The 18,370-nt window shown below is 42.2% G+C and overlaps 1 protein-coding gene across 1 annotated transcript in view; it reads left to right on the top strand.

The window, feature by feature from the left end:
• LOC115795711 (receptor tyrosine-protein kinase erbB-4-like) overlaps positions 1 to 18,370 on the top strand; it is a 356,000-nt gene that overhangs the window by 272,543 nt on the left and 65,087 nt on the right. Inside the window, exons 16-17 of the mRNA XM_030751753.1 lie at positions 961 to 1,005; positions 7,594 to 7,726. Of these exons, the coding sequence (XP_030607613.1) occupies positions 961 to 1,005; positions 7,594 to 7,726 (178 nt within the window). The remainder of the gene's footprint in view (positions 1 to 960; positions 1,006 to 7,593; positions 7,727 to 18,370) is intronic.

The raw sequence follows: 18,370 nt of genomic DNA, 5'->3' as shown, positions 1-18,370 counted from the left end.
GCAACCTTTGTCCATCTGACATGTGGCTCTGGGCACAGCGGTGTTTTGAAAACTTCTTTTGTAAATGTAAATTTTTGTGTATAACGAGAATTGAGAAACCCCAAAGAGCCGAGGAGATTAGCATATTTAGGTGATTAATATCTGTGTATTCATCACTTGGGTGGCCCTCTTCCTAACTGACAAGCTGTCGATGTGAAAAAGCTGTAGCTTTATGAAAATGAAAGATTAACAAGCAGCCATACAAACGGTATGACACCATTGTTGTAAAGCTGTATGCTGTAAGGAGCTTTAGATTCTTTAAGAAATGTCCCTCCAGCTACCATATTTAAGATAAAGGTCATTTTAAAAGCAGCTAAATAAAGCAGCTGTCAAGGAAATGGAGATGACCAATAACACCAGTAGAAAGCGCAACAGTAAAACTTGTCATACCAGAATATATTAATCTCTATGCCATCTTCACGCTCTACACCTTTAGACCATGACTTCAAACCTGATATTTCTCGATCTCATTACTGTTTTTCCAGCTGCAGTAGGTGGAGTTCTCAGTAGGGACAGAAGTATCCTTATTGTGCCCTTTCTCTATTGCATTTATTCAATTTTTTTTTAACGATTTAAAGTTTGTTTTTTCTTTTTTAGATTGAGATTTGTCTCCTTTCCATTAATTTCCCCAAAGGTTTAACACAGCACTTTGGTTTGAACTAAATGATGTATGTTGGGATGTTTATTCTCACTCCAGAAATCCATTGAAATAGCATGTGAACCAAATGAGAACAAACAAGCCTTCCAGCTCAAACACCTCTTCGTGTCATATTGACAAGCGGTCAGCCGTGCTCGGGATTCAATATTTCACAGGTCCCTGCCCGGTGACAGCTGATTGACGTGGAAGAAAAGCAACATGAAGTTTACTCATAACCTGTCCCCAATTTAATGGATGATCTCTCTGGTTTCTCTGCCCTGCAGGTGCGTCGGGCCGAGACTCCAAGATTGCGTTGGGATGATGGACAGGTAAGACATCTCAAGATACATTTGTGATGTGGGATTGGGAGACCACCATCAGATCCTGCCAAAACTCATTAAAGTTTCTGCTAAATCCTGCTCCTCATGATGCTCATTAACAATAGTGCAGTCAGTGTTGTATTTCGTGACTGACAGATAACATGGGAATCTTTTGTTGTTGTCTAAGTTGTCTGGTCCAGTTATGTTACTGTTAGTGTCTGATACATGTAGATGGAACCGGTCAAGAAAAAAAAAATTCTTCCTAAATGTAACATTTCAAAATATGCTATGTGTTCGTTATTATGGAGGACCACAACTGCCTATATATATATATATATATATATATATATATATATATATATATATATATATATATATATATGAGGGGTGGGACTTTAACACGTTAATTTCGATTAATTAATTACGGGGAAAATAACGAATTAAAAATTTTAACACATTTTAATCACACTTTGCACTGTGGAACATTTCTCAGTGCACGAGTTCCAGGCATACAGATTATATCGATGCGCGATTTCAAAAATTCAGGGGCCGCATCCTTCGAAGGACCCGGCCCACGGTCCGTTGCAGCCCACGAAGGCCGCAAAGGCCAGAAGTGAGCGGCTGTGAAATTGGACGGTCTAGCCTTCATATCAGCGTCGCCTGCCCTCATCTCTGCTAGCTCGTGTCGCCAGCAACCGTGAGTGCGAAGCACAGCTGTGTAAAAGCAGCTGGTTAAACGGAGAACGAACTTTTTCTCCTTTTTGTGGTTTAATTTTAAGTCTTAATTAAAAATAAGCTGTTAAAACAAGCATGACACATTTCAACATCAAGAAATACAGCTGAGCGAATGATTAATTTCCAACTGTATTAAGTGAGACATTAATGTTATTTTCTACTACTGTGTAGTAGACTGGTGGGAAAATAAACAAAATTTTGAAGTTTAAGCTTTTGTATATTGATTCATTCGTCAACCAAACTTAAATTAATATTTATCATGTTAAATATTTAAATGTGATTAAGTTTGATTAATTAATTACAAAGCTCCTAATTAATTAGATTAATTTTTTTAATCGAGTCCCACCCCTAATATATATATATATATATATATATATATATATATATATATATATATATATATATATATATATATATATATATTGATGGTAGTGACAGTCTGTGGAGGGCCAAAATAAAAAATATAAAATTAAAAAAAATGACTCATTAACTGAATAAGCATGCCATTAAATGCAGGAGACATAATATTAAATATAAATGGAAGCATATATATAAATAGTGTGAATGTGTGTCCCATGAATTTTGAGGAAACAGTTTGTTTTTGTTTTTTTTATTCTGAAGCACTTTAGTTGTAAATGTGCTGTATAAATAAAATAGACATACTTACTGAATATAGTTAAAACATAATGATAAATATGTTTGTGCTTTTATCTGCTTTTTATTCATTTACCTACATCTATATATATATTTTGTACAAATTTCCCATTTGCATTTCTGCTACATATTACCTATAATGAAATATGTATTTCATTTTTAATTTTATGTTCACCTTTTTTCTGGATATGTTCTTTTCAGCACTTCAGATAAGGCAGGTTGTCAATTCAAGGTGTGTTTTGGTATAAATTTTTCATCTTTTAGAGATGGCATCCTCCAGTGTGAAGATTGGTAATAACTGAGTCACTGTCTAATCAAGCTGAAAATGCCCCCTCATTTGCATAATGAAGCAGAAATACATTAAAAAATGTAAAAGGGAAAAATATAAACTGAATGTTAATTAAAGTAGATTAAAAAAGGTAAATAATACATATAAGCAAATTAAAACAGAAATATATATTCTTATAACATTTTACAAATTTATTAATTTATCATTTTATTTGTAATATTTTGGTGCATTTGACAGCTTAATTCATTTTTTAATGATCTATTCATTTAGAGTTTTTGATAATGTTTGCATTAGTGTATTAGAAGTAGCATGAGCAGTGACACATCAGTTTTAGGCCTTTCATCACATTGGTAGGTTTTTTACTTCAGTCTCAAGTCAGGAATCATTTATCATTTTTGGCAATATGCTCATTAGATGACTTGCAGAAAGTTATGACTATTAAAAGATGCAAATTGATAACACTTAAATAACAAATGGTGACGGGCACAACAAACCCCACACAAAGCAGACGTTATAGCTGATTGTTGAACGTCCAGCTCACAAACTTGCCACGCTCCAAACACTGAATCACCAAGACAACACACAGGTCCTATTAAACTAAAATAACTTTCATTTTATGAATGTAAATGCAGTTTATCATGTTAAATTCAGGTAGCCTGCAAAATCCAGAATCTGGATATCAGATCAGTTTCACTTAAACTTAAACCAAATTTATAAAAGAGAAGATGCTTTCAGTGACTGAACAAAAATATACTATGAGTTGCCAGCACTGCCCCTCAGCCTCCTGGCAGTAGAATATTTAGCTGGCACAAATCCTCTGGCAGCACAAGTACTAGAACACATAATTGCAGGTCTCAGTAGATCTTAATGGGGTCCATATGATCCTTAGTAACTTGCGAATGGCTGGGTAAGAATCAGAAATAAGAAATGCTAAAATCCTAATCAATCTAGACCACAGGGAATACTGTAAGTTTCGTCCGCATCTATGGTGGGAATTTGAATTTGAACATCCCAGGTGACATCATTCTCGAGTTATCGCGTTCACAAGATTTTCAGAAAAACTTAAACTCTGACCTCTGACCTTGACCCGGTTATAGCAAAAATCTAATCAGGTGATGTAGGGGGTCACTGGCCGTCATACGTGCAAATTTGGTGTTAATCGGACTGATACAGTAATTTTGCTGTGAATTGTTATTAAGCAGACAGACAGACTAAAAACAATACCATGTTCCCCCCTCCGGGGCCGGGGTAACTATCTCTGATGAAGCTAAAGTAGCTTTGAAAGGTGTGAAACTGGAAAGCAGCAGGTGGGGAAGGCCGTCAGCACCTTTTAGCTCCCTTTTGATTATTACGTTGACAGACCACCAGCAGCGACGCCGATGTAATAGCTGGTTCTGTAATTACATTCACCAATTTGCTACTTTTTGTGATTCTCATGACAACTGTAGAGTGTCACATTAGTCTAAAAAATGCAGGCTAAATTGGGTACTTCTTGGAAGAAAGACGCTACCTTTTTTGATCCACTGGGGAATTTGATCCATAGCATAGTGAATAATTTAAACACTCAGAATGGCAGATGGTAAATATAGTGTGCTAGTAAGTAGTGATTTCACACACGATCATTACGGGCAGGGCCGCAACCAGGGTTTAGCGAGGTTATTTTCCTCTTAATGTATTGCTGAAGCTGTGCTCCAATGACTAGAAGAAAAAGGCTACACTTCTAAAGAAACTAGCCCTGAGAGCTGCGATACAGTCAAAGCCAGAAATTTTGAAAACTGTTAAAGACTTTACAGCCTTCCTCGTTTGCAGTAGCAACTGTGTATGTAGAAATATGAAAGACAGAATTATTCCTTCCCCTGAACAAGGGAGTTAAGTTACTTACTCTGTGTCTCTGGCCCTGCTGTGCCTCTCATTAACTCCTTGTATCCAAACCAACCAATCATGCACCAACCTAACCCCCCTAAACACAACCCAATCAGAGGCATTGTAAGGTGGTCTATAACTCCCAGGGAGTCTTTCCAAAGTAAAAGCCATCTAGAGCGTCACACATTGATTGGCGCCAGTTTTTACTGTCTAACAGAGGTCCGGTCCTTGGTGACCTCACAGCTGGTTACAGCCATGGTTTATGCTAGCTACTCCCCTCCTGCATCTCTGTGCTAAAATAAAGCATACAGGCACATTCAGAACCTGATATTTAAGTGGGACTCGGCTGCTATTAGAGCTGCAGCTTTTTAGCTCGGTAAACTACAAAAACGAGTGACACAGACACGCGTTTAAAATGCAGAGTTTCATTATTATTCCGATATAACACTAAATGTTTCAAACGCTGAATGAGCAGTGATAAACTCACTTTGACAATGAGACTCCCCCAGCATAAACAGAAGTGGCTGCATTACTAATATCAACAGAAGGGGCAAACAACAGCAACCAAGTGGGGTTAAGAACACACGCTGAACTTAAACAGCCCGAGGACAGCAACAATTCTATTAAGATACCCATGAAAGTCAATTAGAACAAATTCTAAAGAGAGACAGAGTCATTAGAATTTAACCAAACCAGTAAACTACTAAAAGCAGAGGCCACGAGGTCCTCTTAAACCGAGGAAACAAGACCTTTTTGCTTTCCTCTGGGAGTCTTCTGCTGAGTCTCTGAGTTCTTCTTCTGCTCATACAATGGCATTATTCCCCTGTCTCATCTGATGACCCCGTGTCACTTGTCTTGCTATAAAACCTTTCCTCCTAATTAAAGTAGTCCTTTCCCTTGTTTAGTGCTGTCTCACTCCGTTATTTGTGCCACCACCAGTTTCTCATCTTCTTTTGTTTGTCCCCCCCCCCCCTCTGCCTTCTCCTTCTTTCTCACCTCCTGTTTTCAGTTCCACCCCCCCACCCCACACACAGACTTCCTTTATTTGTTGTTTCACCTTGTCTGTCTTCCCCTCTCGACCTAATCATTTCAAACTGCCGCATTACTATTCACCACATAGCCGTATATCTCATTATGTCAACGCCCACAGCCTCTTTGTAAATTTCAAGCCCCCCACCCCCCACCCCTTCTTTAAGTCCATCACGATCGATGTGGCAAATGCTGTGGCACCTTGCTCGACCAGAGCACGGTGGTACACAAGTCTTCCATTAGCTGCTAATGGCTTCCGCAGCTAATAGAGTTTTCAACTTCTGGTATCAGGTAGGAGCAGGTGTTATTTTATGCCGTGTGGTCGTGTTGATTCTGCCATCGGCAAGAAGGGCAAAATGGAATACAGATTGGAAATAAAGAGAAGAATAAGAATAAGAGTGAGGGGGTAAAAATAGTGTTATTAAGAACAGAATTGAGTGATAGCATAACACTAGACACAAGTGAAAGGGGGTATGTAAATGGCAAATGCATTAGTGCCATCATTAGTGAAGCGAAATAGCTTTTAACTTCCAACCTTTAGGCTTCCCTTAAGCAAGATTCACCTCAGAAGATGGAGAAGCAATTTGCAAAGGATAGGTACCGTTAATTTCTCATTTATTTGAAATTTTAAAGTCAGAGAAAACTAAGTCATAAGACTCGCTGTGCTTGGATTAACTATAAGGAAATCCGTTCGGGTGCAGCACGAGCCGCAGCTCCTTTAATAAGCCAAGTAAAAGGATCACGTAGCCTCAAAGGCTTTTATCTTCTGACCTGTGAAAATGGAAGTAGCCTTCAATTAGAAATTGCTGTGTGCTCTATAGGGTAGGACTATTTGGTAAAATGGGGTAGGAAAGCTAGCAGAAGTAGCTGCGAATTTGTGTGTGTGTGTGTGTGTGTGTGTGTGAGTGAGCTTGTTTATTATTATATACTGCTGCAATAGCATGTGGTAAGGTGCAAACAAGTTGAGAAACTCTTGCGACAGTTACATTAAGGGTTGTGGGTGGTTGCTGGTGGAAGATTGGACTGTTTGAAGAGTGAGGCATGAGTCAGTGAGGTGATCTAAGAAGTGATGAACCATGCAGCAAGGGCAGGAAAGAGGAAAGTACTTGCAAGTAGAACTAAGCAACCCAGTTTTCATTCCAGGGGCGTCAAATACTGCCTTTTCTGTCAGAGCTGCTGTTGTCTCAGAGATAGGTGCAAAGTGTCCTTTGGCATCTGTGCCATGACACCACAGGTTTGTAGTTGCAGTGAAACCGGTCCTCACTGGCAGCTCATCTCATATGGACTCCTTTTAAGGACACCTTAATGTCTAAACCCTCACTCAAACTAAGAACGGCATCCCGTCCCATCTCTTCCCTTTAAAGTGGAGTGCGTAGTCCTAGGGCATTTGTTCCTATAACCTATCTTGATATTACCTCTGTTACGAGCTGGTCCTTCAGTAAAATTGAAGAGAAATGAGCCGATACCACTCTTATCAAGACGAGTGTATCGGCATCTAGCATCTGCTGCGAACACTCGATCTAATGTGCTGGATCCAGGGGACACTTTCTCTGTGAAACACACCAGTGGCATCTCACAGAGCTTCAGTATTTGATGCCCTGTGATGTGTTGGCTTTACAGTAGCAGCACTTTTTGACCGATTAAAAATAGGCTGTTTAATTGTGCGGCACACACGCACAAACAAGCTATTTAATTGCCGCTAGCAGATGCTGAAAAGGCTCTTAGCAGAACATTGTTTGTTTTCCACATGGCTCTGCTGACACCAAATGATCTCTTAGCCTAACAGAAACGGGCTGCTCGATTAATAAACTTTGATGGTGATCTTGAAGAGAGGAGCCAGCGTCACATTTTTGCAGCACAAGACTTGATTTTGACATTGAGGGGTTAAAATCTGAAGTGGTGCTGGAGCAGACTGGATAATTTGTCAGCACTAGCTGAGCTTTGCACTTTGTTGCAATGTGCTCGTTAGTTTCTTAATGTTTCAGCAATGTTAATGTTTTTTTTTTCCTCTTCCTCTGTCTCTACAGGACACCTCTAATAGCAGCTGGCGTTATCGGTGGCCTATTTATCATCGTCATTCTGGCTCTCAGCGTGGCCGTTTATGTTCGACGCAAAAGCATCAAAAAGAAGAGGGCGTTGCGGCGTTTCTTAGAGACGGAGGTGAGAGAGTCGAGGTTATAGCAAACATCAAGTTTGTTTAAGCAAGTGAAATGTGTTATTGTTTTTGTTTTGTTGACACTTTGCTGCTGAGAACATTCTTCTTGCCTGTGTTTTTCCTTAATTTTTTGGCTGAACTTTTCACATTTTAAGTTTGAGATGTTTTTTCCCCCCTCAAAGTTTCCTTGCACTAAACTTCTCTCATAAGCAAACCTTGAAATATTAAACCTTGGCTAAGGTGCTTAGCCAAACCACGCAGTGCGAAGGAAGGTTGAAAATTATCCCCATTGCCCATCGATCTGACCTTGGAGAAGGTTCATTTCTGGGAACTGTTTGAGTGCAGAGTGGACTTCATTATCAAAGGTGAAAGCCAAAGATCGAGGTGCAGGGTTTATATATATATATGCATTCATGCTTTAGTTTATCACTTTTGTGGACACTCTCCCACTGTTTTCCCAGCCGTTGTATCATTACTGCAGGACCACTGAGTGGCTTTGCCTGTAGGAGAGGGGTAGGCTGCTTGTCATTCTGGATTAGGATAATTTACAGGTAGAGGGTGCAGTGTTATAGACAGCTGTCAGGCTAGGGATGGCAGCCATGGGCAGTTTCTGCCTCATCCCGGCCATGCACATCCATCTTAATCAAGCAGGCCCTGTTCAGACAGCCGCTTGACCTGGAGGGAAGTCTTCAGTCTGTGCAGATTCGCTAATGTACTGTCACAGAGAAGGAGGGGGCCGAGAAGGATCAGGCTGGAGGGGGGGATCCTCTTGACCCTTTTTTTTTTTTTTTGCATCTCTCTGTGTAGTGTTCATTTTCATCCCCTGCACTGTTTGATTCAGTGCTGCAGCAGGAAAGCGTGAAATATAGCCAGCCTAGTCAATTTTTTTTCCCCATTCTCTGAGGGAACGTGTAAAAGTAATTAGACATAAAATCTTAAACGCCTCTGGCCCACGGGCTACACAGATTAAGCACAGGTCACGGGTTCAATCCTCACAACAGCCCATATGCACACATATTAGCAGCCTTGGAGTATCTTGAGCTGGACATTTAACCTGAGTCTTTGTAGGTCACTGTGTATGAGTGCATTAGCTGAATAGTGAAAGAACAAAGCAGTGGATCAATGCCATTACCTGACAGTTTATGATCGGTGCCTGCAGGGAAGCGAATATGTAATTACATTACTGTCATTTAAAATAATAGAAGGATTAGGATTTCACTCCAAAATCCTATTATTTATGTAAAATGTGCTTGATTTTATTGCTCGTTCTATAAGGGATCAGGTTCTCCGTTTGATTCTTTTTTTTTTTTCTTTCTTAAATGTATCATCTCATTTTGCATGCACACTCTGTGTATGCACACACATATTCTCTCTCATCTGAATGCTTTGCTACACTCTCACCCTTCCAGCATCCTTAAAAAGAACCTGCACTTCTTGCAGTCTATATCACGCCTTCCAGAGGCTCTTTTTTTTGGCTGATGAAACGACGTGATAGGCTTTTGGACGGCTGGCGAATGTGGATTCTCTATTCAAACGAATAATGGAGCTGACTCTGAGTCTGTGAATGGAGATCAAGCTTGTCTGGATGAGGGATTTGGGGATGGCGCCGGCTCAGGGACTACCCCTCTCTCTCTCTCTCCTTATCTGCCGTAGCTTTTTTAAACAGAGTGCTCACCCTGTGTGTCAGACAGGGAAAGATGCCTCCAGTGCACGCTGTCAAAACGTGATCTGAGCGCCCAGCCTGCATTTCCATATCAAGGACACGTGTGAAGGCTGCTGCACTGTGTTGACTTGCAAAAAATACACTGCTGTTTCACGTTTTTTTTTTTTTTTTTTTTTACCATTGTTTTCTCTGTTTTACTATTCACTGTCTGTCTTTTGTTGTGTCCTCACCTTCTCGTTTTCCTTTTTTTGATTCCATTTTTGATCTCCATTTATCTGTCTCGCTCCCTCGTGAACAGACATTTTATTCCTCCCTCTTTTTTAACTTTGTTTTTTTTTTTTTTTAGGGCCCGAGCACGAACTGTGCGAAGGCCCTATTGTAATTGCTTCGTTTATTATTAGGCCCGAGCCGACGAAGTCTCGGCGAGGAGCCTATTGGATTCACTATGCCACATACCCCAAAATGCGTTAAAATCCCCACGGTCGCATGGGACGCGGTCGCCAGTGACCCCTGACCTCATAGGGACGTGGGTCAGGACGAGACGTTTCCGAAAAGGTATGCGTCGGGGTGACTGGGAAAACGCCTAATTGTTTTTGCTCGAATTCTCCATTATTCTTTATTATTATTTTTCTTTATTATTATTATACTTTCTCTCTCTTTGAACCCAAATTTGACCCCCTGAATGTGCACGAAAAGTCACCATTTTTTGCATGGTGGTCAGGTCTGGCGAAAAATTACGTATTTTAATGTCGCCACAAACTAACTCCAAAACACGGCTCCACAGCGCCCCCTGGAAATTTCATTTTTCGGGGCCCTTATGGGAGAGGCCGAATTCAAGTTTGCCCTAGAGTCATGAAATTCTCGTCACACATAGAGCATGTCTGGGCAAACAATAAATCCTCTTGAGGCACCCCTCCATGACCCACAGGAAATCCACCAGGTTGACTTGAAATTTGGCTTTCGCCGAGTCAGCAATTTCGCTCACCTTGTATTTGCGCGAACTTCTCCTAGAGCATTTGACCCACAAACACCAAAACGGCTCAGCATCATTTAGAGACATAGGGCATCTAAAGTTATCGAAGGCTTCGTATTCAATTCAATGGTCTTGTCACACTACGCCCCTGAAGTTGCCCTTCGTTTGACCAAAAATTCCGGTCTTCTTTCCTGCCATCAATCGCACATGCTTTGCCCGATCTGCCCCAAAATGGAATCATTTATGAACACACCTACACTGAATCCATAAGTGCAGAAACCACGTCGATTGATGCCATAGCGCCCCCTACAGAACAAAATGAAAATTTGTATGGGGGTCCACAAAATTAGTTTCTCTGGTATGCATGAAAATTTTTTTACACAATCTTCTGATCCTCCTGGTCAGAAAAGGCAATCAGACCTATGCCCAATTTTGCACGCCACACGCGCCACCACACCGCAAATGTGCGTTGCGTTTATATGGGGAGCCAACAATTTACTTTCTCAGACATGCATGCAATTCGAGACAAACATTCTGTACCCCAGCACGATCAAAAAAGTCAATGAGACCCATGCCCACATTCCCACAGGAAATCCGCTAGCTTGGCTTGAAATTCTGTTTTTGCCAATTTTGCACTGTTGGACACCTCATATTTGCTCGAACTTCTCCTAGGGCATTTGCCGCGCTAACACCAAAATGCCTCTGCATCATCTAGAGACATAGGGCATCCAAAGTTATCGAAGGCTTCGTATTCAATTCAACGGGCTTGTCACATGAGGCCCCTGAATTTGGCGTTCGTTTGACCAAACATTCCCGTCCTCTTTCCTGCCATCAATCGCACGTGCTTTGCCCGATCTGCCCCAAAATAGAATAATTTATGAACACACCTACACTGAATCCATACGTGGAGAAACAATGGCGATTGCTGCAATAGCGCCCCCTGCAGAAGAAACTGAAATTTTGTATGGAGGTCCACCGCATTGGTTTCTTTGAAATGCATGAAAATTTTTTTACATGTTCGTCAGATACTCCTGATCAGAAAACTCAATCAGACCTATGCCCTATTTTGCACGCTGCAGCCGTGACCACCACCCCAATGTCAAGATGACATCATTATGGAGAAACCACAACCTTCTCACACGTATTGCGCAATCACTCACGCACTCTTTCTGCACTTTGCTTGCATTTTCCTTTCCCTTATGTACTGTACAAGACTTAATTTAGATTTGTGGATTCAGAGCAACAAGTGCACTAGTGCCCCCTACAGATGGAACAAAAGCATTAGATAGTGGGAATCACATTTAGGTTTTCTGAAATGCATGAAAAAAGGTAGAAAACTTCGCCACAGTCAAATAGATAGATTCAACGGTGTTATCATGTCCATCCTTGCCAAGATTTTCATCTTTTGCCAGTGGGGATTACATTTGGCAGAACAGTTGGCTCTCTGACAGCTTGAAGGGGGATCTCAGGTGGCTCGCAGGTGGGTTGCAGGCTGTTTGCAGGGCACGTTGTTCGCAGGGAAGGCAGGTCGCAGGTTGCAGGAGCAGCGGCTCTCAGGCGGCATGCAGTGGGGTTTGCGGGGCTCGCAGGTGGCTGGCTGGAGATTTGCGGAGCTCGTAGGTGGCTCGCTGGGGGTTCGCGGGGCTCACTGGTTGCTCTCGCTGGGTTTGGCGGTCGCGCACGCAGCGAGGGCCGTAAAACGCCGCTTGCGGCTTTAATTATTATTATTTTTCTTTATTATTATTATTATACTTTCTCTCTCTTTGAACCTAAATTTGACCCCCTGAACATGCGCGAAAAGTCACCATTATTTGCATGGTGGTCAGGTCTGGCGAAAAATTACGTATTTTAATGTCGCCACAAACTAACTCAAAAACACGGCTACACTGCGCCCCCTGGAAATTTCATTTTTCGGGCCCCTATGGGAGAGGCCAAATTCAAGTTTGCCCTAGATTCATGAAATTCTCGTCACACATAGATCATGTCAGGACAAACAAAAAATCCTCTTGAGGCACCCCTGCATGACCCACAGGAAATCCACCAGGTTCACTTGAAATTTGGCTTTTGCCGAGTCAGCAATTTCGCTCACCTTGTATTTGCGCGAACTCCTCCTACAGCATTTCACCCACAAACACCAAAATGGCTCAGCATCATTTAGAGACATAGGGCATCTAAAGTTATCGAAGGCTTCGTATTCATTTCAATTGTCTTGTCACACTAGGCCCCTGAAGTTGGCCTTCGTTTGACCAATAATTCCGGTCCTCTTTCCTGCCATCAATCCCACATGCTTTGCCCGATCTGCCCCAAAATGGAATCATTTATGAACACACCTACACTGAATCCATAAGTGCAGAAACCACGTCGATTGATGCCATAGCGCCCCCTACAGAACAAAATGAAAATTTGTATGGGGGTCCACAAAATTACTTTCTCTGGTATGCATGAAAATTTTTGTACACAATCCTCAGATCCTCCTGGTCAGAAAAGGCAATCAGACCTATGCCCAATTTTGCACGCCACACGCGCCACCACACCGCAAATGTGCGTTGCGTTTATATGGGGAGCCAACAATTTACTTTCTCAGACATGCATGCAATTCGAGACAAACATTCTTTACCCCAGCACGATCAAAAAAGTCAATGACACCCATGCCCACATTCCCACAGGAAATCCGCTAGCTTGGCTTGAAATTCTGTTTTTGCCAATTTTGCACTGTTGGACACCTCATATTTGCTCGAACTTCTCCTAGGGCATTTGACGCGCTAACACCAAAATGCCTCTGCATCATCTAGAGACATAGGGCATCCAAAGTTATCGAAGGCTTCGTATTCAATTCAACGGGCTTGTCACATGAGGCCCCTGAATTTGGCGTTCGTTTGACCAAACATTCCCGTCCTCTTTCCTGCCATCAATCGCACGTGCTTTGCCCGATCTGCCCCAAAATAGAATAATTTATGAACACACCTACACTGAATCCATACGTGGAGAAACAATGGCGATTGCTGCAATAGCGCCCCCTGCAGAAGAAACTGAAATTTTGTATGGAGGTCCACCGCATTGGTTTCTTTGAAATGCATGAAAATTTTTTTACATGTTCGTCAGATACTCCTGATCAGAAAAGTCAATCAGACCTATGCCCTATTTTGCACGCTGCAGCCGTGACCACCACCCCAATGTCAAGATGACATCATTATGGAGAAACCACAACCTTCTCACACGTATTGCGCAATCACTCACGCACTCTTTCTGCACTTTGCTTGCATTTTCCTTTCCCTTATGTACTGTACAAGACTTCATTTAGATTTGTGGATTCAGAGCAACAAGTGCACTAGTGCCCCCTACAGATGGAACAAAAGCATTAGATAGTGGGAATCACATTTAGGTTTTCTGAAATGCATGAAAAAAGGTAGAAAACTTCGCCACAGTCAAATAGATAGATTCAACGGTGTTATCATGTCCATCCTTGCCAAGATTTTCATCTTTTGCCAGTGGGGATTACATTTGGCAGAACAGTTGGCTCTCTGACAGCTTGAAGGGGGATCTCAGGTGGCTCGCAGGTGGGTTGCAGGCTGTTTGCAGGGCACGTTGTTCGCAGGGAAGGCAGGTCGCAGGTTGCAGGAGCAGCGGCTCTCAGGCGGCATGCAGTGGGGTTTGCGGGGCTCGCAGGTGGCTGGCTGGAGATTTGCGGAGCTCGTAGGTGGCTCGCTGGGGGTTCGCGGGGGCTCACTTGCGGCTCGCGCTGGGTTTGGCGGTCGCGCACGCAGCGAGGGCCGTAAAACGCCGCTTGCGGCTTTAATTAGGGCCCGAGCACGAACTGTGCGAAGGCCCTATTGTAATTGCTTCGTTTATTATTATTTTTTTTTTTATTATTATTATTATTATTATTCAGGCAAATGAATTGGCTTTTTGGGGGCTTTATCATATTCAAAAACTCATGAAACTTTGCACATGCGTCACACCTGGTGAAAATTTAAGTATTTTAATGGGCTCGGGCAAGGGCGCGCCCAAATGGCTCGCTAGCGCCCCCTAAACTGGAGCCCCACCGCTGTGTTTCACGTACATGAATGAAACTTCATACACATGTATATCATGTCCAGGCGCACAAAAAATCCTCTTGGAGCCATGCCCTAAACCCAACAGGAAGTCCGCCATTTTGAATTAATTATGCAAATTTGGCGATTTGCAGCCCTCACACTTTTTCTAATAACTCAGAGGTTTTAGACGTTATCATCTTCATATTTGGTTTGTCTAACCTACACCCCCAGGGGAATCTAAATCTCGAAAATGGTGAGTTTTTGCCAAGGGGGAGGGGTCCTTATGCCCCTTTGAACTTTGATCATTCGCCATGAAAATTTGATTGCCTCTCATTCATACCTACATGATCCAATGTGCATCAAACTTCTCCAGTAGGATGAGGGTGCCCCCCTGAACACATACATATGACAATATTTAATATCAGTCGCAGCGCCACCTAGTGGGAACAGGAAATGTCATATTTTACACTTGGAGGTCCAGCTCCAAGGTGGTTTAGCAGAACCATCTCAAATTTCACCTGGAAAGCCTTAAGAAGTTGGACTTACTGTGTTTTCAAAACTGTGAGTTTTTGACAAAAGGGCGTGACCCTTATGGGACGGCAAAGTTCGATGATTCGCCATGAACACAAAAATGGCTGTAACTCAAAGCCAACTTGCCCAATCTGGCTCAAACTTCAGTGGTGTGATAAGCACCCTGTCCTGAACACATTCATATGCATAAAGTCCATAAACGTTAGAGCGCCGCCTAGTGGCAGCTCGGAATATCTTAAAATAGCATGTTTTTTGAGTAGCCCCGGAGCTACGTTTTATCTACATGTATGAAAATGTACAGGCTCATGTAACATACTAAGACGTACAAAAAAGTCTCTTGGACCCATACCCCAAACCCTACAGGAAGTCGGCCATCTTCAATTGAAGGTGTCAATTTTTGCGATTTCCACGCCTGCTATTTGAACGAACTCGTCCTAGGGCATTTCACCCACTGACACCAAATTGGCTCCAGATCATCTACACAAGTAGCCCATCAAATATTGTGGAAATCTTTACAAAATATTAAACGGCCTTGTCACACCAGGCCATTAAATTTGGCCTTTGTTTTTCTCCCTCACCACCAAAACTGTTTGTGCACTTGTTCGCACATGCTTTGTCTGATCAGGCTGAAAATTTAATCACTCATGTACACACCCAGGCTGAATCCATAACTACAGATTCAAGACTGTAGGCGCAATAGCGCCCCCTACAGAAGCAAATGAAAATTTGTATGACCGTCCACAGAATTAGTTTTGCTCTGAAATACATGAAATATCTTTCACTATTCCTTACAAAATCCTCATCTATTTGATAAGCCTCCTGCCCTGAACACATTGATATGCATAAAGTCCATAAACGTTAGAGCGCCCCCTACTGGCAGCTTTAAATATCATAATATACCATGTTTTTTAGCTAGCCCCTGAGTTACATTTTATCTACAGCTCTGAAATTTTGCACACTCATGTAACATCCTAAGACATACAAAAAAGTCTCTTGGAGCCATACTCCAAACCCTACAGGAAGTCCAGCATCTTCAATTGAACGTGTCAATTTTTGCCATTTTCAGGCCTGCTATTTGAATGAACTCCTCCTAGGGCATTTCACCCAGTGAGACCAAATTGGCTCCACATCATCTAGACAAACAGCCCATCAAAAAAGTCAATCAGACCCATGCCCTATTTTGCATGCTGGAGCCGTGACCACACCCCCAAATATTCCATTGCGTCTATGCCGAGAGCAAAAGATACCTTTTCCTATAAAAGAATTCAACTTTCTAGAGACCCATCACGATCACAAAACCTCCGAGTGCGGCACGGGTCGACGAGCGCCACAGGTCGACGCGCGCGGAGTGCGAGGGCCCGATATCACCGCTTGCGGTTTTAATTATTTTTTTTTTTTTTTTTTTATTATTCAGGCAAATGAATTGGCTTTTTGGGGGCTTTATCATATTCAAAAACTCATGAAACTTTGCACATGCGTCACACCTGGTGAAAATTTAAGTATTTTAATGGGCTCGGGCAAGGGCGCGCCCAAATGGCTCGCTAGCGCCCCCTAAACTGGAGCCCCACCGCTGTGTTTCACGTACATGAATGAAACTTCATACACATGTATATCATGTCCAGGCGCACAAAAAATCCTCTTGGAGCCATGCCCTAAACCCAACAGGAAGTCCGCCATTTTGAATTAATTATGCAAATTTGGCGATTTGCAGCCCTCACGCTTTTTCTAATAACTCAGAGGTTTTAGATGTTATCATCTTCATATTTGGTTTGTTTAACCTACACCCCCAGGGGAATCTAAATCTCGAAAATGGTGAGTTTTTGCCAAGGGGGAGGGGTCCTTATGCCCCTTTGAACTTTGATCATTCGCCATGACATTTTGATTGCCTCTCATTCATACCTACATGATCCAATGTGCATCAAACTTCTCCAGTAGGATGAGGGTGCCCCCCTGAACACATACATATGACAATATTTAATATCAGTCGCAGCGCCACCTAGTGGGAACAGGAAATGTCATATTTTACACTTGGAGGTCCAGCTCCAAGGTGGTTTAGCAGAACCATCTCAAATTTCACCTGGAAAGCCTTAAGAACTTGTACTTACTGTGTTTTCAAAACTGTGAGTTTTTGACAAAAGGGCGTGACCCTTATGGGACGGCAAAGTTCGATGATTCGCCATGAACACAAAAATGGCTGTAACTCCAAGCCAACTTGCCCAATCTGGCTCAAACTTCAGTGGTGTGATAAGCATGCTGCCCTGAACACACTCATATGCATAAAGTCCATAAACGTTAGAGCGCCGCCTAGTGGCAGCTCGGAATATCTTAAAATAGCAAGTTTTTTGAGTAGCCCCGGAGCTACGTTTTATCTACATGTATGAAAATGTACATGCTCATGTAACATACTAAGACGTACAAAAAAGTCTCTTGGACCCATACCCTAAACCCTACAGGAAGTCGGCCATCTTCAATTGAAGGTGTCAATTTTTGCGATTTCCACGCCTGCTATTTGAACGAACTTGTCCTAGGGCATTTCACCCAGTGACACCAAATTGGCTCCAGATCATCTACACAAGTAGCCCATCAAAAGTTATTCAGGGTTTTGTAGAATATTGAACGGTGTTGCCATGGCAACCCTCTGAATTTGGACTTTTTTCAATTTCAAATTCACAGAGATTCTAAACATCAGCCCCTGGGCTGTGCTTTCTCTATGTACCTGAAAATGTGCCTGCTGATGTAAGATGCTAACATCTACAAAAAACTCTCTTGGACCGATAGCCCAAACCCAACAGGAAGTCAGCCACGTTTACTTTAAAGTGTCATTTTTGCAGCATTTTTCGCCTTTTTCAGGCCTTTTTGCCTCAACTCCTCCTAGGGCATTTGACCCAGTGAGACCAAAATGGCTCCAGATCATCCACACAAGTAGCCCATCAAAAGATATTCATGGTTTTGTAGAATATTGAACGGTGTTGCCGTAGCAACCCTCTGAATTTGGACTTTTTTTCCATTTCAGGCCCAGATAGGTTCTAAACATCAGCCCCAGGGCAGTGCTTGGTCTGTGTACCTGAAATCGTGCATGCTGAAGTAACATCCTAACACGTACAAAAAAGTCTCTTGGACCGATAGCCGAAATCCAACAGGAAGCCTGACATGTTCTAATTAAGGTGTCATTTTTGCAGCATTTTTCACATTTTTCAGGCCTGCTATTTGAATCATCTTCTACTACAGCTTTTCATCCAGTCACACCAAAATGGCTCCAGATCATCTACACAAGTAGCCCATCAAAAGATATTCATGGTTTTGTAGAATATTGAACGGTGTTGCCGTAGCAACCCTCTAAATGTGGGATTTTACTCATATACCACAGTGCACCAAATTGTTACATCTCTGACATACATTGTCCGATCTGCCTCAAACTTCACAGGCTTAATGGGAGGGTAAGGGAGAC

This window comes from Archocentrus centrarchus, chromosome 2, assembly GCF_007364275.1.
Source record: "Archocentrus centrarchus isolate MPI-CPG fArcCen1 chromosome 2, fArcCen1, whole genome shotgun sequence".
Taxonomy (NCBI): domain Eukaryota; kingdom Metazoa; phylum Chordata; class Actinopteri; order Cichliformes; family Cichlidae; genus Archocentrus; species Archocentrus centrarchus.
This window is presented reverse-complemented; position numbering and strand designations above follow the sequence as displayed.